The sequence below is a fragment of the Protopterus annectens genome, chromosome 12.part0 (genome assembly GCF_019279795.1).
Source record: "Protopterus annectens isolate FY-2018-M chromosome 12.part0, PAN1.0, whole genome shotgun sequence".
Lineage (NCBI taxonomy): Eukaryota > Metazoa > Chordata > Ceratodontiformes > Protopteridae > Protopterus > Protopterus annectens.
Window position 1 is genome coordinate 895,988,138 of NC_056746.1, and position 26,712 is coordinate 896,014,849.

A 26,712-nucleotide genomic window follows, 5' to 3' on the forward strand; every position below is an offset into this window, starting at 1 on the left:
ATTATACCACTACACAAAGGGGGTAATTCCACAGAATTGACTAACTACCATCCAATAGCCATACTATCCCCTCTATCTAAAAGCCTAGAAAAATGTGTACATAAACAAATTATGGATCACTTACACACACTCAAGCTTATGTGAAACACCTGGCATGGCTTTCGCCCCTGTCATAGCACTGAACTGCTCTAATATCTTTCACCAGTACAATAAACCACCACAGAAACAATGGAAAATTTGTATCTACTATCTTTATTGGCATTTCCAAGGCCTTTGACATGGTCACACATAGTAAACTAATCCAAGATCTTTCAGAATTAAATCTCAGTCAGTCCTCTATCTCTTGGTTCCAAAGCTATTTATCAGGTCACAGCAGGCTATCCAATGGCAGAATGACCTCTCTCCTCTTCTACCAGTTACCCTAGGAGTTCCTCAAGGTTCATTTCTAGGACGCCTACTGTTTTCACTTTTTGTTAACAACCTTCATACTTCTACTCTACATGCTTCTGTTATCCAATATGCAGATGATTCAACCTTTATATGTGCTGCCTCCTCCCTACAGGAGCTCTACACAGTTACAGAAGATTCTTTTCTCTCTGGTGAAGCATGGTTTGCAAACTCCAAGCTAATTCCAAACCTTAACAAGACTACAATTCTTCTGTTTTACCCAACAAGATCCACCACATCAAGCCCCTCTTTCAATATCATGTCCATGAACAAAACCACCATTTCTCCTGTAACTCACACTAAATTTCTAGGTGTTGAAACTGACTGTAATATGAAATTTGACATCCATATGTCCCACACCATAAAGAAAGTGCATAAAAAATTGGGAGTTCTTTATAGAAATAGAAAATTCGTTACTAAACAAGCGAAGTCCACTGTTGCACACACACATCTCATATCTACACTCCTACACGCTTCCCCAGTTTTCACAAACATCAGAAAGACTGAGGTAGACAAACTCGACTCCTGCTACAGTAAAATAGCCAGGTTTGCCACAGACTCTCCTTTCAGGTCACATCACTGTTTAACTCTGAAACAACTGAATTGGCTCAAACTTCCCCAACTCCTCCTCTACAACCTACTTATTTTTGCTCACAAAATCCTGCAGCAACCAGACAAAACCCCAGCTCTTCAAAATCTAATACTTTCACACTCAGTACATCTCTCCACTCAAGTAATAGATTACTATTACAGGCTGCAAAAGCCAGCAATGTTGCCGGTGAATCCCTTTTTTCTAACTTCATATCTAAAAAATGTAATGCACTGCCCTCCAATATAGTATCCCATTCTTCATAATCCAGATTAAACAAACGCTAAAAACTTATATGTCAAATACATGGCTCTCTTCCTGCACCAGCCCTGGTTAATTCACCCATAACTTCTGAATCTGTCTAACCCATATTCAACAACTACACTCCCAAATTACTAACTTCAGAATCAGTGACCCTGATTCTCACCTCCGTGTACAGTCTGCAATAGTGTATATCAATAATACAATAATTATAGGTGTATCTTGTTTCTTTAACTTAGATTAGTGTGAATAACTGTGGCAGGTACTTTAATCATATGCATTCTGCTGATGTATCGATGTATTTGATACTAACAACTATGGATTGGTGTTATCTCTGTCTACATACTTTGTATCATCTAATTTCTGTACTTTTTATTGTCAAACTATCTGTATGTTTATTTGTATTTTGTTAAGTGGAGCTTTTCACTCTGGGCCTCCACTGAAAAGGGACCTGTGTCCAGTCAGACCTTCTCGATTACCAAATGTAAAATAAATAAAAAATAAATAACTTCAATAAATGTTCTTTTAAAGTTTCTTTATCTACTCCAGTCCTAAACTGTATATTATTTTTGTCTTTATCTCTCTAAAAGAAGTTTTAAATATATACAAATGCCATGGTGCATTATTTTTCTTCTTCTCATATGCTTCAAAAACTTTCTCCATTATTTGACAAGTATCAAATATAATGTCACAAAATGTCTCTTTTTTTAATATGTATAAAGGCTCTTACCTTTCTTGCTTTGATTCCCAAAGGTATAATAACTTCATTTTATAACTTATATCTGTCCAGTTCAGTGTCTTCCTTTTTTTCACACCGGTTACATCATCCCCCTTTTTCTCGGGTCCTGACTTCACCATCTCTGCATACTATTTACCTTTCATGACCATCTCTGCCTCCTGTTGTATGTTCTCCATTAAGTCTCTGCAAGACATGTCTTTGCCACTCTCCGGCTCACTTTCATTTACTAAATCCAGTAATACATCATCCTGCAACTCTCCCAAATGGAGGGTTGTAAAGTACAGTTGTGTACACTTACCATAAATGTAGATGTTCGAGTGTATTCACTGTTGCAGTTATCACATTTGGGTTATGTGCCTGCAGTAGCCCTCAGTCGGCCTGATTAACAAAGTCTTGGGTCCTGCGTCGTTTGCTGTCCCTTTTTCCATGACGTCAGGGGTATAAAGCATGCAGCCGACGCCATTACATCAGTTTTTCTTGCCTCAGATGTCAGGTGCCCCCCCTTAATGGGAAGTAATTATATACAAGGTTACACCTCCAACAAAAAGCAAATACACCAAAAAGCTTTAAGCATAGTAAACAAAAATAGAGGTATAGTCAATAGAAGTCAGGAGGCTGGAGGGAGGGTAACCAGGACTGCAACAGTGAATACACTCGAACATCTACATTTATGGTAAGTGTACACAACTGTACTATGTTCTTCATGTTTCACTGTTGCAGTCATCACAGTTGGGTAGATTCCCAAAGCTAAGGATGGGTAGAGGTAATTAGATAGCATTAAAACTGGCTATAAGGCCCTGCAAGACTGCAGTGGCAAAGCCAGCTCTGGATTTAGAAAAAATTGGCAAGTAGTGATGATTGGTGAAAGTATGTACAGAACTCCAGGTAGCAGCTTCTAGGATGTCCCTGGTAGGGACACCTCTGAGAAAGGCTGTAGAGGTAGATGAATGTGGTCTTATCCCCTGTGGAGTAGGTTTTCCATGGTGCTTATAGCAGAAATGAATGCAGTAGCCTATCCACTTAGAAATGGTTTGCTTTGAAATGGCCTTCCCCTCAGCCCCTGCAGCAAATGCAACCAGCAGTTGTTCAGATTTCCTGAGAGGTTTAGTCCTGTCCAAGTAAAATCTAAGTTGTCTGTGCACATCCAAGGAGTGCAGTATTCATTCCCCTTTGTTCTGTGGATTAGAAAAGAAGGTTGGAAAATGAATGGACTGATTAAGGGCCACACTGGATACCATCTTGGGCATGAAGGAGGGATTGGTCCTGAGGGACACCCTGTCCGCATAAAAGATGATGAAAGGCTCCACTGCCATGAGAGCCTGTAATTCAGACACCCTTCTTACTGAAGTGATGGCTAGAAGGAAGGCTGTTTTCCAAGAAAGGAATTTCAACTCTGCATTTGCAGCTGGCTCAAAGGGAGGTAGAGTGAGCTTTTCCAATACAAATTTAAGGTCCCAGGCTGGAGGAGGGACTCTCCTGGGTGGTCTTAAGTTTTTGGCCCCTCTGAGGTTCTACTTCAGCAGTGGATGAGAGAAGAGGGGTGGTTCTGTGTTATAATGAGCTGAAATGGCTGAGGCATGAATTTTGATGGAGGAAAAGGAAAGGCCCTTGTGAAGTATCTCAGTTAAGTATTGAAGTATCTGTGGTAAATTGGGTGCTGGTGTGCCCATCCCCTCAGTCTGGCTCCAGGAACAGAATCTTTTTCATTTTTCAGCATATGATTTTCTAGTACTAGGCCTCCTTGCCTCCAGAATGACATCCATCACTTGTTTACTGAGGGATGATAACAGAGAGATCACGTAATTAGCCAGGCTGCCAGGTTCAGAGTTTGAAGCTGTGGGTGCAGAATCTGCCCCTCCTGCTGGGACAGCAGGGCAGGGGTCTGAGGTAGGTGCCAAGGTGCCAGCAGTGACACACTGCGCAAGAGGGGGTACCAGTGTTGGCATGGCCAGTCTGATGCACTCAGTATTGTCCTTGGTTTGTCCTGTTTGATCTTTAGTAGTACCTTGGAGAAGAGAGTCAGAGGGGAAAAGGCATAAACTGATAGGTTTTTCCAGGTGAAGGACAGGGGAATCCACTTTCCAAGCTTGTTTGTGGGCAGTCCTTGTGCAGAATTTGTCCAATTGGTAGTTCTGGGGGAAGGCAAACAGGTCTATTCTGGGCTCCCCCATTTGTTTCTCAACATGTTGAATATCTTTGGTTCCAGTTTCCACTCATGTGGGTCCATGAGATTTCTGCTTAGGTCGTCTACCAGTGTATTTAGCTTTCCTGGCAGGAATTGAGCCTGTAGGTGTACTTGGTAGTGCAGGACTGTGTTTCACAGAGCCATGGCTAGTCTGCAGAGAGGATATGAGTGGGTTCCTCCCTGCTTGTTTATGTACCACATAACAGTGGTGTTGTCCGTCTTTACCAATAACTGTCCTGGAAGAATGTGGTCCTTGAAGGCTGTCAGAGCATTCTGTACAGCTAACATTTCTTTTTGACTGATAATGCAGGTGCATTTGACTTGGGTTCCATTTGCCCTGAATGCACTTCCCTGCCAAGTGAGCCCCCTACGCATAGTCTGATGCATATGTTGTTAGGGTTTGGGCAGCAGGGGGTAAAATGAATGGCAGTCCCTTGTTGTAGTGGCAGGCCTCTGCCCACCAGAGGAACTCTCTCTGTAGTCAAGGTATGATAGGAATCATTGATTCTAGATCCTGAGAATGTTGGCACCATAGGCTTTTTAGATACCATTGTTGTTTCCTCATATGCAGTCTTGAATATGGAATTAGTAGAATGCAGGAGGCCATGAACCCCAGGGCTTGCAGTATTTTCCTTGCAGACAGCTGGGTCTTTGTGGTCAGTAGTTTGAAGTAGTCTGTCAAATGAACTTTTTTCTCTGGCGTGAGGTAGGCCATCTGGGAAGTTGTATTCAAGCTTGCTCCCAGGAATACAACTTGTTGGCAGGGTACAAGATGTGATTTCGTTTATGGTGTACCCCAGAGACATTAGCAATGTCTTTACAAATGCCAGATGTTTTAATAATATGTCCTGGCTTTCTACCTGAATTAAGACAATCATCCAGGTATGGGTATATTTGAATATTTCTTTGCCTGCAATATGCAATGACTGGAGCTAGGCACTTTGTGAATATCCTGGGTGCAGTAGATAAGCCAAAGGGCAGTGCAGAGAACTGATAGTGCATGTAGCCTGCTCTGAAGCATAGCTATCTTCTGCTAGATTCCCTTATTGGGATGTGCAGGTAGGCTTCCTTTAAATCCAGTGTTGCCAACCAGGCATCTTTGCCTAGCATAGGAAGAAGCTGATGAAGAGTTAGCATCTTGAATTTTGGGATTACCAAAAATGTGTTTAGGATAGACAGGTCCAGGATAGGACACCAGGAATTGTCTTTTCTGGGTACCAGAAAAAGTCTTGAGTAGAAACCTTGTCCCCATTCTTCTTCTGGGACAGGTTGAGTAGCCCTGATGCTTAAAAGAAAGAGAACTTGCTTTTGAGCCTCTGCCCACAGATTTGGGGGTACATTTGGCCAGCCGTTTGAGGTTGGTAAGGAGTGGAAGTGGAATCTGTATCCTTGGGAGACTATATTTAAAACCCATTTGTCCTGGGTAATGAGTTCTCAATTTTTTGCATGCAGGGCGAGCTTTCCCCCTAAAGGAACAGTCAGTTGTGCAGGGCTTGGAAGGTTTAAAGTTAAGTCATTGAGACAGTTTACCATAGGGGGGAGTCTTACTACTCCCTGCTTTGGAAGTGGGAGCCCCCCACTGCTTAGTCCTGTGAGTACCTTGGGACTGAAGCCTGGATATTCTGTTAGTTCTGAGTTTGGACCTAGAAGGCCTGGAAGAGGCATGAAAGGACCAATTCTTAGAGGGCCAATGCCTATTAAATCTGGGAGGCTGTACTTGCAGGAAATCTTTAACATTTTGCATAGATTTAGCTTTTTCCTCCATCTTAATTACTTCTTCTGCTTTGTTGCCAAACAGGCGGTCTTGGTTTAAGGGAGCATCCAGCAATTTAGCTTTAACATGATCTGGCAAAGATTGCTCCTTAAGCCAAGCATGCCTTCTAAGTACAGACCCAGTGACAGCAGCCCTGCAAGATGCCTCTAATGAATCAAAACCACATTGCAAAGTATGTTTTCCAACTTGTTCAGCAGAATGCATTAAATACTGTAAATCTTTATTTTCAGCACAGTCAGGACTCAACATAATTTTCTGTTTAAGCAATCCAATAATATGCTGCTGATACTTTAACATATGAAACTGGCAGTTTAAGGCCCTAATGGCCAAGGTTGCAGAAGTGTATACCTTCTTATCCCATCTATCCAGCGCCCTGGAATCTCTATCAGAGGGGGTAGGATTTTTGGCAGTAGTAGCATTAATGCCCTTGGGTCCCTGTGAAATGGCCTCAGGATCCGCAGTAGAATTTTTAAAGAGGAACTTGTGAGAGTCAGGAACCCTGTAATATCTATCAGGTTTTCTGGGAGCAGGAGGTAAAGAGTCAGGGGCCAAGCTAGATTCCGAGAAGGCATCATCAACAATGTCCAGTACAGGAGGGATAGCTAAAGGCCTGTGTTGGGGCAGGAGTAAGAAATCCCTAAGCCTCTTTTTAGAGTCAGAGTAATCCAGGCTTTCCCAGCTGTAATGCTCCCTAAGAGTATGCACGGTTTTACCAAAAGAGAAATCCTCTGGAGGGGAAGCAGAGGGAATGGAGTCCTCTGCATCATAATCCTCATATGTAGATAAGGGTAAATCCTGGTCATCAGAGGAAACAGAAATTTCAGAGTCCTGATCAGAAGAATCAGAAGGAAAATTAGTCCTAGGTCTCTTAGAGGGGGAAGGGTGGCTTCCCCTGATTAGAGTAATAAGGTCTTCAGCCATTCTTATCATTTGTTTTTTAGAGATAGGGGCCTAACCATGCAATCTCGGAGTCGGTTTCTAGGCATGGATCGAGGTTTAGGCCCTGAAGAAGAAGATGGCGTCGGTTTAATATGCAAGTCAGTAGGCCTGAATACACCTTCAGAAGCCGGTGCCTGCACAGCGGCTTCGGACCCATCCAAGGTAGAGACATCCGCAGGTTCCATAATCGAAAAAACATCTCGCAGCATACCAGACTCCGAATGGGTCTCAGTAGAGGCCTGCGAATCTGAAGTAGCGGGTATCAGGGGCTGCGAAAATGCCTCACTGACTACCAGCGAACTGGTGACTAGCTTAGGAGAAGTGTCGTCAGCAGCTTTGGACCTATGCTGTCTGTCTCTGTCTTTATCTTTGCGTTCTTTCAGAATGTCGGTAGTCGGGTGGCTTACCGAAGCCATTTCTGGATAATTGAACCAGGTACCAAAATATTTAGAAGCGTAAATAAACCGACGACAAATAGTTTGAGGATTGAATAAGGCACAAAACTGACAGTGAGGTATGTCGTGGTCTGGGCCCAAGCAAGGAATGCAGTACAAATGAAAATCTTTATGAGGTATTTGCTTTCCACAAGAAATACAATTGTTAACTTTTACTGACATCGGTTTAGAGCAAGAAAAAGGTTCCCCAACGGGGTACTTAGCTTAGTTGAAGACTTCGGATCTGAAACTAGAAAACGGAAATTTCAGGAGTCGGCCGACCGGCACTTGCGAACTGCTTCTGCTTCGGGCACCACACATCAAGAAAGACTGATGTAATGGCGTTGGCTGCATGCATTATACCCCTGACTACCTGACATCATGGAAGATGAGACAGCAACCAACGCAGGACCCAAGACTTTGATAATCAGGCAGACTAAGGGCTACTGCAAGCAGATAACCCAAATGTGATGACTGCAAAAGTGAAACATGAAGAACATCAACACATTCCTGCACTGGCACCTTGTCTCTGAGGCAATTCTCCTGAAAGATCTCGTCTGAATCCATTACCACTACATTCTCTTTTTGAGAAAGCTCGACTAATTTCTCGGCACTTCCATCAACAAGCTCTCCTGGCTGCCCTTTCTCAACTCTTTCTTCTGACACTATCACTGCCATAACATTCTCATTGATTGATCCATTCTCCTCATTCTCCATATTCTTCCTGGTTTCTCTGAGCCATCTCCGCGCTTGGAATGGAAACCAGAAGTGCTACCTCAATTATTGTCCCCATACGTGCAAAGAGTAGGGGACATTCCCCGAAGCTCTAGCCAAATTTCCCATAGTCAACTAAAATATAAATAAATCTCTAGCTCCCTTAGCAGCCTATGCTATTGTCACCTACTTAAGGTAGGTGGGCATACCAGATTACACCCTCTCAAGTTGCACCTAAAAGACCCAACTCAACTAAAAACATATACAATTATAAACTTGTCATACTTAGAGTGCACACATTACCCAAGGTGGGTGAAGGAACCATCCAGTATCAGAGAAACAGAGGTATGTATGATAATATGTATCTTATTACACATGTTTTTACCTTATTTCAAGTTATCACTTAAAAAGTAATAACAAACAATGACACACCACTAAACTGCTAGATAACATTACATATTCATTGCAGAGAGGCCTCTAGAGGACAGACAGACCTGCTGTAGTGGATTACCACTTGGCACAATCCCAGCAGTAAAATAAAATATCCCAGAAAGGTAAGAACCAGAGAACTCCCTGCTGAGGGTCATCCAGAAAGGAGGAAAGTCTCAGGCATATTGCACACACCAGACCTGCATCAGTGGCTGCTGTACTAACCACTAAACGTACATCAGGGAACATGGAAAATTGTTTAAGAAATGGAAACATGTTGACTCATCAATCGCAATTTCAGCAAGTGCCAACACTACAAAACTAGTTTCCATGATACAGACACTACAGTACTGCATCCCCATTTGGGGGAATACTCCCCAAATTAAAATATACTAACTCCACAGACACTCAAGAGTGATGAAAAGGGGAAAGTAAATGAGCACTCACAGCACTTTTCAGCAATATTCATTTGAGGTATTGAGACACACTAACAGCTATCATACACATGTCTTGCTCCTGAGGAAGAAACTGTAGTTAGGAATCTTTTCCATAATTCCAGCCATAGGGAGCATTGACAGTTTTTTAACAGCATAACCTACCAGGAAAGGAAGAGAACTGGGAGAGGAGAAACACATAACTCACAGCACTAACACTTAAACTGGAAAAGTAGCAATCCCTGCTCCCTAACCTGTCCATACCTTCCAACTATCTGTCAAGCAGAAGTGTAACAGATGCCGGCATCTCTGTGCACTCTCCTAAATGTAATATAGTACTCTACACTGTGATGTTTCCAAAGACTGGTATTACACTCAACAACAGGTTTGTACAAACTTATTAAGAAGTGAAGGGAAAATGTTCAGGTGTTTGCAGCAGACAAAAACAACATTTTTTTTCAGAGCAGGCTCCAAAGCAGGGGATGCCTTACGTCTTCTCATCCTTTCTCCCATGACACCGGTTTGTCTTCTACACAGAAGAAAGAGGGATCACACTTCACAAGGTAATATAATTCCCCAGTGGAAGGGTCATCTGGAGGAGTGACCGCAGATAAGTGGAGTCATTACCCGAAATGTCTCAGAAGCAGGGGCATCAGCAATCTCCAACTTCATTTACCAGGAAGATTCAGAGAAGATGCTGTCTTAATGCGAAAGATTCCTGAGGGGTAGGAACATAACAGGTAGAGGGGTGGGCAATTCATCACTGGAGGACAAGGAAACAATGGCACATTGCTGCAGCAGTGCATCAAGGACCTATGCAATGCCCTGCTAATCATGTTACAGTGCCTGTGTTTGGGAGCATGGAGTTATAGTGACTTTGTAGTTAAAAATGTCAATGTACATTAACAACAGAGCTTAGCGTTATACTAAATTAGTGGCTGATGAATATCACGGAGTAAGGACATTTTCTCTTAGCCCTGAAGTTGTGACCTCGAGTTAGTATTTTTAAAGATTTAGGGTCATGGTGGGGAAAGGGGTTTGTCTCCCTGCAAACAATACATCAATATTATAATAATTAATTTATCTTTACTATTTGTGGGCATGAACTCTGTGCCTTCCACAGACTTCATTGCCCATTCACCCATAACTCACAAAGCGTAAAAAAAGTAAATGCAGCTCTAATGCAGCAGGTGCAACCAAAAGCATGCTATGAGCAGGATGATCTACGGGCATCTGTTCTACTCTTCTTGGTGAGTCTTGGCCCAGATTAATGCAAAAGGAGTAGGCTTTCCGAGACTGACTTCAAACTTAGCCCAGTGCTTAGGGACCTGACTGCCTCCCTTCATGCAAGACGACCAGCCAGCCATGTGCTCATATATGCAGGATGAGGTAATGAATTCCTGGGACTCATTCTCAAGATATGTACGTGGGAAGCATCTCTCTTGCCATTTTCACAGTAATCACCTAATGACAGGTATATGCTTCATTAGTCAAAGAAAAGGTCATGGCCTATAAAGCAGTGGAGACCACAATAATGGTGAACTAAGAAAGTAGAGGATGCTCTGGCCAACACCTAACTTCTTCCTTCAGTCAAACTCCTACCTAGAACAGAACATAGGACCCTCCTTGCCATTCCTTCCACTGGTTCCTCCTCCACAGCAGCCACTATGTTGGAATTAAAAAAGCATTCTATTTTTACCATCAGTTATGATGTGGCCATGCTGAAGCTTCTTCTCTTTGTACAACTGTATGCACCTTCCCCAGACAGCAGAGATAGCTCCTGTGTAGGTTTGGGATGGCTACAGGCAAATCTGGAAGACTTACTTTTCCAACACTGAAACTTTCAGAAGGATAGAGACCAGATCTCCGCAGAGACCAGATCTCCGCAAGTGGCAAGACATAACTGGCTAGTATGAGGCCAAGCAGACTCTCCTAAGCAGGTAACGCCATGGTGTGTGCTGGCACTGAATGTGCAACTGCACCAAGTATGGAAATTAGGGATTTAGAAAGAAGTCGCCGAGACAGGACACTCAGGAGAAAGTTGTCACCCTGTGCAGGTGGCCATACAAATTAAGATCTACAAATGTGGCTGCAGTATTTTAAAACAGAAGGCCATGAGAATATAAATGAAATACCTCGTGTCTATTAAAATCTTGCTAGTATTGCTATGGGAAGAAATCACATTTCCCTACCCCCGTCGCAGGCTCAGGAACACTTTTCAAGTTAAAGAAAAAGACAATATATGACCATCTGTAATGTGTCTGCTACTGCAAATGACACATTTACTTACACACTGTACGTTGCACACAATCAGAACTCTAATGATTATATTAACATTAATCAACAGTAGATAAACTGGCAAAATGTATAAACCCTTCCTGTTGGAGAAGCCTCCAAGTGAGATAGTTTGTCAAACTTCTTTTCATCTTTGTGCAACCAGCTACCAACTCTGGTGGTACACATGGATAAAGCCCTGAGTATAGCACAGGTAACCTTGGTTCAATTAGCCTTTCTGGTTGCTGACAGAGCTAGCAGGGGAGGATAGGTGTGCCCATCCAACAAGGGGGGGGGGAGGCCAGAACCAGCTGCAGAATGCCTCAATCTCCTAGGAAGGGAAGCTAGGAAGCAAAAGATGCATTTGAGTGTGGGGGGGGGGGCAGGCATTAGGCTTACCAGTCCACTGATGGGTGGTAGCCTTCATGGTGCAGGTATGGCAGCATGCACTGACGTGAAGAAGGAATTGTGAGACCCACAGTGATGTTCATTCACTTCCCCTGTCGGGGGAGGGGGGGGATATGGTCATTCTAAATGTCCTCAAATCTGGGATGCTGGCAAGGACACAAACAACTCTCACAGTTGCCTGATTGAGAGCTCCCCCAGATGGATCTTGCCTCCATTGTTATAGAGGACTCCCTACCATGGAGCAGCGAATGAGCTCAAGTCCACATGGGAGAGGCATGGCTTTCAGCAGAAATAGGACAAAAACAACCTAGCAAAAACAAGTTTGTACAAGAAACTCCCAGGATATGCCACCACAATAAAGCAGGTAACTCCACTGGAGCTGATATATGTGGGTGACTGACTTAAACACAAATGAGGAAAATAAAAAAACTACCTAACCAGTTTGCATACTTCTATATGTAAATATCCATGATCCAGACTCAACCTGTCATTCCCTCCAGTTTCCACCCTACTTTACTACAGTTCCCCCACATCAGGTATGACAACCATCCTATATAACCCCAATCCTTCCTAAGATAATTCATTCCATTGTCCCACCAGCCTATGTAGGAAGTAAGTTTCTTTGCTTTCCACACCAGAACTACCTTTTATATCTTGTGTCATGCCCTATGGTTATGCCTTTGGATGCAATACTGAACAGACTACTACTGCAGATCCTGCTTTATTTGTTTTACTGCACTTCCTGTTACATTTTTAGGCAATGAAAGACGTCTATCATCTCATCTCTGTTCATCCTGATCTGCAAAGAAAAAAAGATTCATCTTGTTATGAAACCACTCAGGCACAATTGTGGTTCTATAATGAGAAAAGCAGCTGTAAAGAATGCAGTCCGCAAATAAGAACCAAAATGTAAACTAAAGACATGATGCAGAATTACTGTCCTAAGCACACAAACAATCAGTGAAGAACACCTGAGGCTAGCTGCAGTGGAAGAACTAATGAATCATCAAGTGTTTTTTCATGCACATATTATTATGCTCAACAGCTAATGCATTAGCATTGTTCAGATAACAGCAGATTCTCAGAGCTGCTAAGCCTTGACTCACAGGACTGCTACTCAGATATAGTACAAAAGTCTTTTCCTGTGATCATTATGAAGTATTCTGTTGGTGAATTGTCAAAACCATTACACTTCCCATCAGCAATTTTCATTCGCAACATATTACAGTTACAGCTACATCATCTCAGGGGAGGGGAGCAGAGGCCTAACTTTTTAGGTAAAAATATTAATACCAACTAAATTAGTCACCTGTCTAAATTACTAGCACATACACTTCACTTCCTTGTTTCCTACTTCCCTATCTTCATTTATTTTTTAGCTCCATTCCCAACTATATTTCTCCCTCCCATACTGCCTTGCACTATATCCATTCAAAAACACATCTTCCCTAATAGTTTCTATCTGTTCCACACTGTATCTTTTACTTTTTTCAAATAAATAAAAAATGCTGAAACTGCTGGATAACCGACACATTATTCCACATTACAAAAAGTTCCAGTAAGTGCTTTCGTCTCCCAAAACAATCACAACAAGAGACTTCTTCAGATGAGGTAACCAAAACCAAACACACTTTAAATACCAAATTCTAATCACATGATCTATCACATGATTCATATACAAAAATATAAAATGTCACATTATTTCACATGCATATTTAAAAGCACCATAAAATAACATAACTTAAATATACCTATGTTACCCTTAATGTTTTAATCCTTTCCTTTTTAGGTACATAATAAATGTTTCTCTGTTATTTAATCCAGGTGGAAAACGTGTATTTAATCTAACTTGCCAGGGGTATTCAAGCCAGCCTAACTCTTCTTCTACATTAATTATATTAGTAGTATTAACCAGGGAGTCCAGTATTAAAAATGTATAATTTACTTTACACTTGTTAACTTTATAATGTTTACTCATAGCATTTTATTATCTCCTATTTGAATAGCATATTTATGTTTGTATATTCTCCTACTCAACTCCCTAGTAGTTCTTCCAACATAGAAACTTTTACATTCCATACAAATTATAAGGTAAATCACATTTTTAGACTTACAATTAAATATCCCAGGTATTCTCACTTTACTATTTCCTACTTCTACCTCACCCCCCCTGTATATAACAGATTACACATGTTACAATGATAACATTTAATCATACCACTTCTCAGTTCTGTTCGATAATTTTTACTCAATTTTCCCTGAAAGTAATATTTAAAACTTTTAGGTTTCTTTTGTACAAATGTTGGACTAGTTCCTATTTTATTTATTAATTCACTATTGGCTTTAAATAATCCCCAATTCTTCATAAAAACATTTTTATAGCTCGTGAATCTACACTATTCTGTATAGCCATGGCTCTTTTATATTCATATTGTTTTTTATTACTTTCAATAACATCTCCTATACTCATTCTTTCATCAGTCTGTTCTTGAAGTAATTTATTCACTTCTACAGAAGGATAACCTCTTTTTACTATTTTATTACAAAAATACTTATCTTCCTCACAAAAATCCTCATCTTTCTTACACTACTAATCCTTTTAACTTAGTCTTTTTAGGGTGCATACTAGAAAAATGTAGATAACTATTATTCTGAACTTCTTTTTTATATACTTTAGCTACTAATTTATTATTTTTTTTTTTAAAATAGTTAAGTCCAAATAATTAATTTCGCTATAATTATATTCATAACTAAATTTTAAATAAGTGCACACATTATTAATATAATAGATAAATTCTTCCAGCTCAACAAGTGTTCCTCTCCACACAAGGAACACATTGTCAATAAAACGCACCATTTTCAAAATACATATGTTAAATTTAATTTCCATTACATTAGCTACCTCCCACCCATGCATAAAAACTTTAGCATAGCTTGGAGCTAAAGAAGTACCAATCGCTACACCATTAACTTGCACGTAAATATCTTCATAAAAATGATAAATTATAGCTTAAAACCAATTCTACCATTTCCATTAGCAACCCTATGGTATTATTCGTAAACATTCTAGTTCTTAATACTCCTAACCTTACCGTCTCTATTCCTTCCTTATTAGGAATCATGGTATAAAGGGACTTAACATCTAGTGTCACTAATATATCTAGATCATTCACAATAATTTCTTCTATTTTCTTAATAAAATTAAAACTACCCTTAATATATGTAGAATTAGATAATTCTGCCTTTTGCAGATATCTGTCAACAAAAACTGACAATCCTTCTGTTCTACTATTAGCACTTGCTACGATGGGTCTTAGTGGGGGATTCATTCAAGACTTTGGGAATTCCATAAATTTTACTAATCTTTGGGTTAGTATTATTCAAGAACTTCTTTGTACTATCATCAATTCTCCCAGCTAAAAAAACATTCTTCTCTGCATGAATCAATCATTGCATAAACTTTCTTCACTTCTTTAATACTTTCTTATAATATTTATCATCTGTTAATAGCACCTTCATTTTACTCTCATAATCCTCCCTATCGAGCATTACTAGTGATCCCCCTTTGCCAGCTTTCATACATAAAATAGCATCATTCTTCAGTAATTTATCAAAACAGTCTTTTTCATTTCTAGACAAATTAAAGTATTTGTAGTCTGTCTTATTGTCCAAAATTTCAATAATTTGTATTTCACATATATTTAAAAACATTTCCAACTCCTTTACCAAAGGTGGGTTAAAACAGCTAGGTTTATAAAACTCACATTTTCGTGCTTCACTTTTATCAAACAGAACACTCAAATTCAACAGTCTTACATAGTCCCTTAATTCATTAATAGTATTAAGCTTGTTTGCCCTCTGAGATGGTGCAAAGTTCCATCCCTTTCTTAACACTATACATTCTTCTTCAGTTTAATCATGATTGCTCAAATTTATAATTTTAAAGTTTACAGTACCTATGTCCTCCATCCTTGCTTCATCTTCCTCCAGTTCATTTTGTATTGTTTGTTTTTGACAAAACCGTTTTTTGAGTGATCTTTATTATACAATGAATTATTCATTCTCCCACTAGGTGTCACTTGAGTCCAAGTTCTTTCCTCATTATTTACTCTCTGCTAAACCTCCACAGTTTGTTGATTTCCTTTCTAAGGTTTAACCACAGGATGAGCTCCAGCTTCTGTAATCTCTACATTTTTATTACTCATATTTGTCATTGGCTGTACACTTGTTGACACTTCTGTGACTCCTTTTGCTCCAGAACTTGTTTTAAAATGTCTTTTTGAGTTAATTTCCACCGTATTTGATGTATTCATTCCATTCAGAGGCTGCGAGCATTTCACGGCATTCTCCTCTGAGGTCGCTACAGTGATGTCATCATCTCCATGCTTCTCTGGCGCTTCTTTTAAAAGTTTCAGCCCATACTCAGAAGCCACACCCCCTTTATACTCTCATTGGTCATGCTCAAAATTCTTTTGTTTTCTTTTACTTAACGAATCATTCAATTTGATTAAATTATCTTGGATGCTATACATTTTACTACTGAAATTATCTATGGAGGTATTTTCTTTTAACATGACAAAGTTATCATGTATATTGTCCGACAATTCTGTTATTTTCTATCTGTTGTGGCTTAACAGAACTTCTAAATATTGCATTCCTGCTTTTTGATTGAGTTCAAGCCACCAGTCCACCAAGCTTTTAGGTAAATCATTGCCAGCAGGTAGTTTATTAATTCTCAGTCCCTTTGGCACTTGATTTCCCCTCAGACAATTTTCAAAAAAATAAATTGTCCCATTGCAGATGTTGTAGCTTGGACAGATCACTTTCTAGTTCCATAAACAATTCTCCATGACTCAATTGTGTTTGCATAACAGGTTGTTGTTCATCACCACACATAAATGGATTAACTGGTGGCACCAAACACCCTTGCAAGACTTCTTCACTTGACATAGTACTGTTACTTCTCCCTTTGCTCAATGAATTCACAGTTCCTTCATTATTAATGATGAAAGAACCACATGGTGTATCATTTAAAACGCATCCTTCTGGTAGTGTAGTAAAACTACTACCTGGAAAATTGCGGATATCCATTCAGAAGCCACTAAACACCAAAAAACTATCTTCAAAGTAGCAGAAACGGCAAACAGCAGGATACACAAGAAATGCTGAAACTGCTGGATAACTGACACTTTACTCCACAGTACAAAAACCTCCAGTAAGTGCTTTCATCTCCCAAAACAATCACAAGAGACTTCTTCTGGCTGACATAACTAAAACCAAACACACTTTAAATACCAAATTCTAATCACATGATCTATCACATGATTCATATACAAAAAATTTAAAATGTTACATTATTTCACATGCATATTTAAAAGCACCATAAAATAAAATAACATAATTTAAATACACCTACGCTACCCTTAATGTTTTAACCCTTTCCTTTTTAGGTACATAATAAATTCTTCTCTGTTATTTAATCCAGGTGGAAAACATGCATTTAATCTAACTTGCCAGCAGTATTCAAGCCAGCCTAACTCTTCTTCTATATTAATTATATTAGCAGTATTAACCAGGGAGTCCAATACTAAAAAATTATAATTTACTTTACACTTGCTAACTTTATAATGTTTACTCATAGCATTTTAATTATCTCCTATTTGAATAGCATATTTATGTTTGTATATTCTCCTATTCAACTCCCTAGTAGGTCTTCCAGCAAAGAAACCTTTACATTCCATACAAATTATAAGGTAAATCACATTTTTAGACTTACAATTAAATATCCCAGGTATTCTCACTTTACTATTTCCTACTTCTACCTCACTCCCTCTTGTATATAACAGATTACACATGTTACAATTATAATCATACCACTTCTCTGTTCTGTTTGATAATTTTTACTCAATTTTCCTTGAAAGTAATTTTTAAAACTTTTCGGCTTCTTTTGTACAAATTTTGGACTAGTTCCTATTTTATTTATTAATTCACTATTTGCTTTAAATAATCCCCAATTCTTCGTAACATTTTTATAGCCTGTGAATCTACACTATTCTGTATAGCCATCACTCTTTTATATTCATATTGTTTTTTATTACTTTCAATAACATCTCCTATACCCATTCTTTCATCCGTCTGTTCCTGAAGTAATTTATTCACTTCTACAGAAGGATAACCTCTTTACAATTTTATTACAAAAAGACTTAGCTTCCTCACAAAAATCCTCATCTTTCTTAGTTAGACTATTAATCTTTTCTAACTGTCCACCACATTTAACTTAGTCTTTTTAGGGTGCATACTAGAAAAATGTAGATAACTATTATTCTGAACTTCTTTTTTATATACTTTAACTACTAATTTATTATTTTCTTTAAAAATAGTTTAAGTCCAAATAATTAATTTCGCTATAATTATATTCATGAGTAAATTTTAAATAAGTGCAAACATTATTAATGTTGTGTCTTTCGGCTTTTCCCGGTTAGGGGTCGCCACAGCGGAACTCCGGTCCGCTAATGATTGGCAGATGATTTTTACATACCGAGTTGCCAGCCCTGACGCACAACCTCCAACGAAGGTACACCCATTCACACATGTCTCCATGCAGAAGATGCTGTAGCTGAGAGTCGAACCAGACAGCGTCTTACTGTGAGGCAACAACACTACCGCAGCACCACCACCGCGGATTGCAAACTTATAATAGATAAATTCTTCCAGCTCAACAAGTGTTCCTCTTCACACAAAGAACACATCGTCAATAAAATGCACCATTTTCAAAATACATTTGTTAAATTTACTTTCCATTATATTAGCTACTTCCCAACCAGGCATAAAAACTTTAGCATAGCTTGGAGCTAAAGAAGCACCCATCGCTACACCATTAACTTGCACGTAAATATCTTCATAAAATAATAAAAAATTATAGCTTAAAACCAATTCTACCATTTCCATTAGAAACCCTATGGTATTATTCGTAAACATTCTAGTTCTTAATAATTCTAACCTAACTGTCTCTATTCCTTCCTTATTAGGAAACATGGTATGAAGGGACTTAACATCTAGTGTCACTAATATATCTAGATCATTCACAATAATTTCTTCTATTTTCTTAATAAAATCAAAACTATCCTTAATATATGTAGAATTAGATAATACTGCCTTTGGAAGATGTCTATCAACAAAAACTGACAACCCTTCTGTTTTACTATTAGTACTTGCTATGATGGGTTTTAGTGGGGGATCATTCAAGTTTTTATGGACTTTGGGAATTCCATAAATTTTACTAATCTTTGGGTTAGTATTATTCAAGAACTTCTTTGTACTATCATCAATTCTCCCAGCTAAAAAAACATTCTTCTATGCATGAATCAATCATTGCATAACCTTTCTTCACTTCTTTAATACTAACTTTCTTATATTCATCATCTGTTAATAGTACCTTCATTTTACTCTCATAATCCTCAATATCGAGCATTTATAGTGATCCCCCTTTGTCAGCATTCATACATAAAATATCATCATTCTCCAGTAATTTATCAAAACAGTCTTTTTCATTTCTAGACATATTAAAGTATTTGTAGTCTGCCTTATTGTCCAAAATTTCAATAATTTGTATTTCACATATATTTAAAAACATTTCCAACTCCTTTACCAAAGGTGGGTTAAAACTGCTAGGTTTATAAAACTCACATTTTCGTGATTCACTTTTATCAAACAGAACACTCAAATTCAACAGCCTTACATAGTCCCTTAATCCTTTAATAGTATTAAGCTTGTTTGCCCTCTGGGATGGTGCAAAGTTCCATCCCTTGCTTAACACTATACATTCTTCTTCAGTTTAATCATGATTGCTCAAATTTATAATTTTAAAGTTTACAGTACCTATGTCCTCCATCCTTGCTTCATCTTCCTCCAGTTCATTTTGTATTGTTTGTTTTTGACAAAACCGTTTTTTGAGTGATCTTTATTATACAATGAATTATTCATTCTCCCACTAGGTGTCACTTGAGTCCAAGTTCTTTCCTCATTATTTACTCTCTGCTAAACCTCCACAGTTTGTTGATTTGCTTTCTAAGTTTTAACCACAGGATGAGCTCCAGCTTCTGTAATCTCTACGTTTTTATTACTCATATTTGTCATTGGCTGTACACTTGTTGGCATTTCTACGATTCCTTTTGCTCCAGAACTTTGTTTGAAAGGTCTTTTTGAGTTATTTTCCACCGTATTTGATGTATTTTTTCCATTCAGATGCTGCGAGCATTTCATGGCATTTGCCTCTGAGGTCACTACAGTGACGTCATCATCTCCATGCTTCTCTGGCACTTCTTTTAAAAGCTTCAGCACATACTCAGAGGCCATACCCCCTTCATACTCTTGCCGGTCATGCTCAAAATTCTTTTGTTTTCTTTTACCTAACGAATCATTCAACTTGATTAAATTATCTTGGATGCTATACATTTTACAATTGAAATTATCTATGGAGGTATTTTCTTTTAACATGACAAAGTTATCACATATATTGTCCAACAGTTCTGTTATTTTCTGTCTATTGTGGCTTAACAGAACTTCTAAATATTGCAGTCCTGCTTTTTGATTGATTTCAAGCCATTCATCCACCAAGCTTTTATGTAAATCATTGCCAGCAGGTAGATTATAAATTCTCAGTCCCTTTGGCACTCGATTTACCCTCAGACAATTTTCAAAAAATAAATTGTCCCATTGCAGATGTTTTAGCTTGGACATATCACTTTCTAGTTCCATAAACAATTCTCCAGGATTCCCTTTTGTTTGTGTAACAGGTTGTTGTTCATCACCACACATAAATGGATTAACTGGTGGTGCTAAACACCCTTGCAAGACTTCTTCATTTGACATAGTATGGTTATTTCTCCTTTTACTCAACGAATTCACAATTCCTTCATTATTAACGATGAAAGAAGCAGATGGTGTATCATTTAATACACACCCTTCTGGTAGCGTAGTAAAACTAGTACCTGGAAAACTGCGGATATCCATTCAGAAGCCACTAAACACCAAAAACTCTCTTCAAAGTAGCAGAAACGGCAAACAACAGGATACACAAAAAACGCTGAAATTGCTGGATAACCAACACTTTATTCCACAGTACAAAAACCTCCAGTAAGCATTTTCGTCTCCCAAAACAATCACAAGAGGCCAAATAAACCCTCATTTCTCCTTATTTTGACTACATAGTTATACTCTAAGCCTTTCATACCCCTGTATTCCTTAAATTCCAGAGAAGATACCAGGACAACCTAACTCTCTTCTTTTATAGAAAATACTTCTCTTCTTACCTATCGTCTACCAGCTTTCAGAACCCACCATCATTGAATCTCCTACTGCCCTGCAACTTCTTGTGTTCCTCTTCATTGCTACTTCCACACTACCTGACATTTATAAAATGCAAATTCCTTTACTTAAGGCCACTTTTCAGTTTATCCTCTATTTTTCTCCTCCTACTGTGCCACCTTTCATCCTACCAGGGCTCAATAATATGTCTCAGCATCTCTCCAACTTTGTCTCGACCACCATCCATACTTCCTCTTTACACTCTCCACACATTACACCTATTTAATGTTGCCCCTCAACTTTGCTCCAAATATAGACTGTACTTCAACTCAAACTACAACAAAATTAAGTGCAAGAATCCTCTCAAAAAGAAAACAAGCATGCATTAATTCCCCTGTATACTAAAACCTACTAGGATATATATACACCCTAATCCTGGCCCCACCTATCACAATGAACACAAAGATAATTCTCACTCACACTCTTCTCTAATTCCACAACAGCCAGTCCCCAAAACCTTGGACCTAATTTTTGCTGCAATAAATGTTAGAAGCATAATAAATAAAACTGCTGAACTACATGACTGGATTGTCCAACATAAATAAGCCTGATATTCTTGTTGTAACTGAAACCTGTCTTAAACCTAGCATGAACAACTAAGAAGTTATACCTCCTGGCTTTAATATCATCTGTAATGACCATATAAAGAGGAAAAATGGCAGTATTGCTTTAATATTTATCAATATATACCACATTTACCCTTACAGCAAACCAAGACCAAAATTCAGCTCAGCAGAGCTTCTTATTGCTCTCCTCAAAATAAACAATTATAAATAAATATGCATTACTGTCCTTTATATCCCTCCTGGTGACAATGCAGCTATATTGGAAGATATCCTTCACTGGATATCCATAACATTTCCACAAGAAAAAATACTACTAAGTGATGCAAATGTCAATTGGTTGGACATAAACTCTAACTTCTCTATATCTAGCATGAACCTATATGGTTTCACAAAACTAATTAATAGTCCTACACATTATAGCAATATATCACGTTCCCTATTAGACTAGATCCTAGTATCAGACTTACAATGTCAGACTCTCTCTCAGTGATCATCTCCCAGTTTATACAACCAGACATCTCATACATCCAGTTAAACAGCATATTTATAAAACAACACACAATCTTTCCAAGTTTAATCTAGAAATGGTCATTACTACACTATTATCTATTAACTGGAACTTCCTAAAAATCCTCCCCTTAGACGATGCTGTAAATGAATTCAATACAACTTTTCGAAATATCCTAAATAGCCTTGCACCTCCAAGAAGGAAGCGACAAAAAATAAACAATGCAATCTGGCTATCCAAAAAGAGTAAAATGATAATAGAGGACAGAGAAAAAGCATGGCAAAAACATAACACGCCTCAAAATCTTGAAAACTTTAGAATGCTTCGCAATCGTACTAACAAAAAAACAAATAAATGAAGACAAAAATCTTTATTATAATAACTTTCAGAATAATACTAAACACAACCTAAAAAAAAAAAATTTGGACATCCATTAAAGAAATCTTACATCACGGCCAAAAATTCAACCCAAACTACTCTCCCAATAATTCTCCACTCAAAACTGCAATACAGTTCAACTCTTATTTTATAGATAGTATAGCATCTCTAACCAAGGATTCCTCAACATCTAACCCCAACCCTGCCTAACAGCCACATATCACCACATCCACTTTCACCTATATAAAACTACTCTTAAACAAACTTAAACTGTGCTCTTCAGTACCTAAAAATAGCAGCCAACAGCATTACCTATCTTGTCTCAATCCTTATAAATGGGTCAAGTCCAGGAATCCCACACTCCCTCACTCTGGAAAAAGTCACACATTATCCCTCCGCACAAAGGAGGAAATTCAACAGACATTAATAACTTTAGACCTAAAGCAATCTTAACTTCCCTTGCCAAAATACTTGGAAAATGTATTCAAAAACAATTGCTAGACTATCTCCTACAGGAATAACTCCCATCCCCTACAGAACATGGCTTCCATCCTTCCTATACCACTAGCAATGCTCTTCTAACTTATATAGATACTGTCAATAAAGCTAGAGATACTGGCAAACTAGTCTCCTCCTTATTTCTAGCCTTGTCTAAAGCCTTTGACACCGTTTGTCACAGTAAACTTCTACTTCAAATGTCCTTACTAGGTCTCTCTCAGCCCACCCTTCTGTGGTTCAAAAGCTACCTGACAAATAGGTATTAGTTAGTAAAATGGCACTCCATGCTCTCTCCTTATCTCCCAGTCAACACCAGTGTACCACAAGGCTGTAACCTTGGTCCTCTCCTGCTTAACATTTTCACCAATGCTCACTATAAATCCACACAATGGGCCACCCTAACACAGACAATTCCACTCTCATTTGCACATCTGACAACATGGTACACCTCCAAAAAATTACACAGGAAGTTTAACAGCCACTAAAACATGGCTTCATAACTCACAAAAAAGACCAACAACTACTTTTTATCCCAAATTCCTCTTCCTCTCTCTCTTGATAATACAACCACTTAAGTCACTTCTCATACCAAATTATTAGGGGTGGTAGTGGATGATAAGCTTATATTCACCCTGCATATACAAAACTACATAAAAAAGACTCATCAAAAAGTAGGGATGCTTTACAGAGCCAACAACTTATCTCCTCCCCACACCATCTTTATGGCACTTCCATCCTTACTAATCGTCAGGCTTCACAAAACGTAAGACTTGAACAATGCTATAACAAAGTTGCTACATTTGCAGCACATACCCCTTTTCAGAACTCTCCACTGTATAGGACTAAAAAAACCTAAATTGGTTACAACTGCCTCATCAACTAACATATACACAGCTTCCTGCCACCTATAAAATTATCCAACATCTACATGCCTGTCCGGCACTAAAACTCTGTCTGCACAACTATGCTCCCAGTTAGTCACTGCAATCCAGTGACTAAAACCTCCTGTCTGTCTACAAACCTATCAAATCTGCCTGGCATTGTCTGTACTCGTATAAGGTTGCTAAGTCCTGGAACTCCTTACCTGTACATATCAGGTCAATACCCTCCCTCCAATATGTTAAAACCACTCTGGAAGACTTTCTAGCTAAAAGCTGGCCCGTTCTTGCTCAAAACCAAGATAAATTATATCCCTAAATATGAGCAAGTACCTTTTCATTCCTTACACCTCCTTACTCTCACTTCTTCACTTACTTCCTTACTTCTATCAAATTCTCTTCCCTGACTTTCTCTCTTAAATGCACGATAAGCCTGTTTTCCCTCACTTCATATTGCAATTCCTGTTTGTATTAAAATAACTTACCTTTAATTTCTCTACAAACTGTCTAAAATTTTTATAAATGTTAAATGATTATCACATAACTTGTACTGATTCTTAACCAATGGTTTTATATATCACTAATTTGTTATAATAATTTAAACTGCAGTTGTTTTTGTTTTATTTTTGAAGATTGTAAAATGTTTTGTAATAATTTTGGAGCTTTTCTCCCCAGGGCTCCGCTGAAAATGGGCTTCTACCCAGTTGGACATTCCCAGTAATCAAATGTCAATAAATAAATAAATACATAAATCCGCAGGTCAATATCTCTGTTGAAGGTTATATCTGTAAAAGAGAAATCTTCAGGCTAGTTACCACCACCACCACCACCCAACCCAACCCCCAAGACACACACACACACACACACACACACACACACACACACACACACACACACACACACACATTCAGATGTTACAGTCATTCCAAAAGAGAAAATTACCTTAATATTTTCTTCTGTGATGTACTTTTCTGCCTTTTCAGTAATATTTTGCTGGTTTCTATGAAGGAATGCCTTGGGATGAAAAAAAAAATTCTTAATTAGACCTTAACAGAAATATTCAAATAATAAAATACTTAGGACACAATAATTATAAAACATTTTAAATTTTCAGTTTCATAAAATAACATTATTTCCTAACTCTAAATATACTACAGAGTACTCAATTACTCTCATTAGAAAAGATGTCAACAATAAAAAGCTATGATATCTGAAATTTACATACATGTGTCATTAACGCCATCTGCAGTGAAATTCTCTTTTTTTATCTGTTAAGCAGGTATGAGGCAACATGGCCAGCAGTTAGAGCTGCTGTCTCACTGATTGGTTCTACAGTTTCTTTCTTCTGTGGGGTACCTTCTGTGTGGAGTCTGACTGCCTTACCTGTGTCCATGTGGGCTTCCTCTCACATTCCAAATACAAAATACCGATGAGGGGGCCATCCTCTAAACTGCCAGCATGAATGCATCCTGTGTGTCCGTGAGTGTGTATGTATCCTCTATTTATTCATGTGTGTGCGTGAGTGTTTGTGTGTTGTGATACATCCGGAGTATCATCCCATCTGATATTTCACTGCCTTATGTACACTGAATGCCAATATAGGCTCCAGTTATTACACAACACTGACAAGATACATGAGACAAGTGTAGAAAGAATAAATGAATGAATAAATTAATTTTAACCAAGTAGCTCCACTGGACCAACCAAAGGCATCCCTTTCAGGGCAAACCTAGAGCATAAAGGTGCATTTGTAAGGATTTAAGAGACAAAAGGCTTCAATGGCACATTGTTCCTTGTACTATATCTCCCAACTACCCAGATTTATTCAGAATGTCCAGATTTTTGCCTCATATTTTTTGGTCTGTTCCTTTACTAGCAAACCAATGATTATTGAAGTCACTAAATTATGACACAGATTTGAGTTTCAGATTTCATATTCTTCAGAAAATACATACTAATACAAATCCTGTTATTCTAGCAACTTTCTAAGAAAAATATTTAAAATATGTCCCTATTTTTGTCCTTTGCTTCCCATTATTGTGATATTCGTCCAGATTTCTAATGCTAAGAGGGTGACAGGTATGACTGGTACTGATCCAAAGACAGTGTCTACTCCTCCACATTAGCTGGAAATGAGACTGCAAACTAAATAACAAATCTAAGCTCTACAGGAACAGACTTGAGTGAATGAATTTATGAAAACAACAGAAGTACAAATCATCCTTTTCTCTGACAAGGAATGCACCAATGTGCCAACATGAAATGGTTATAAAATTGTTAACAAGAATGACACAGACCCAATCTTCACAACCACTTTAAGTCATCCATATGGTCAAGTGCTGTTTCTAGATTGCAAGAGCATCCTCAGATGAGTGGAGCTCTTTGAGAGTCACGTTCTGAGAACACGCACAACATAATCACACCTTCACAACAGCTGGCAGCAGTGGCATAACTTGCTGTAAGCAGTCTGCAGCCTGGTACTACAAATCCTGCAGCAGCTAGTTGACCTTTTACTTACTTATTTATTCTAATGTATTCAGTGGGGTGGTGCACTCATCCAGATGGACTCTTTTCAGGCCCAATGCAGAAGCATACAACTCAAAGTACAACCATAATTGTTATAGTATTCCACCACTATAAGTCCACATTTAATAGAATGTGATGACAAAGAATCCAAAGGGCCACGCCCAGTGGGGAGAGCACCTTCTACCTTTGTAAGTAAATTGATATTTGCCAGTAGGCCATTTTTTTTCCTAGATTCTTGCTCAGTGAGCGAGAAAAGAGATAAGCTTGAAGTTAGATGGATGGTAATTTGGGTCTGGAAGTTTTGGCATGGACATCATTATTTCTTTTATCCATACAGAGGGTAGTATGTTTTGGCAGAAAAAAAA

At 38.5% G+C, this 26,712-nt stretch overlaps 1 protein-coding gene across 1 annotated transcript in view; it reads right to left on the reverse strand.

The window, feature by feature from the left end:
- PREX1 (phosphatidylinositol-3,4,5-trisphosphate dependent Rac exchange factor 1) overlaps positions 1-26,712 on the reverse strand; it is a 2,105,011-nt gene that overhangs the window by 1,540,009 nt on the left and 538,290 nt on the right. Inside the window, exon 2 of the mRNA XM_044089931.1 lies at positions 24,764-24,835. Coding sequence (XP_043945866.1) covers positions 24,764-24,835 — 72 coding nt within the window. The remainder of the gene's footprint in view (positions 1-24,763; positions 24,836-26,712) is intronic.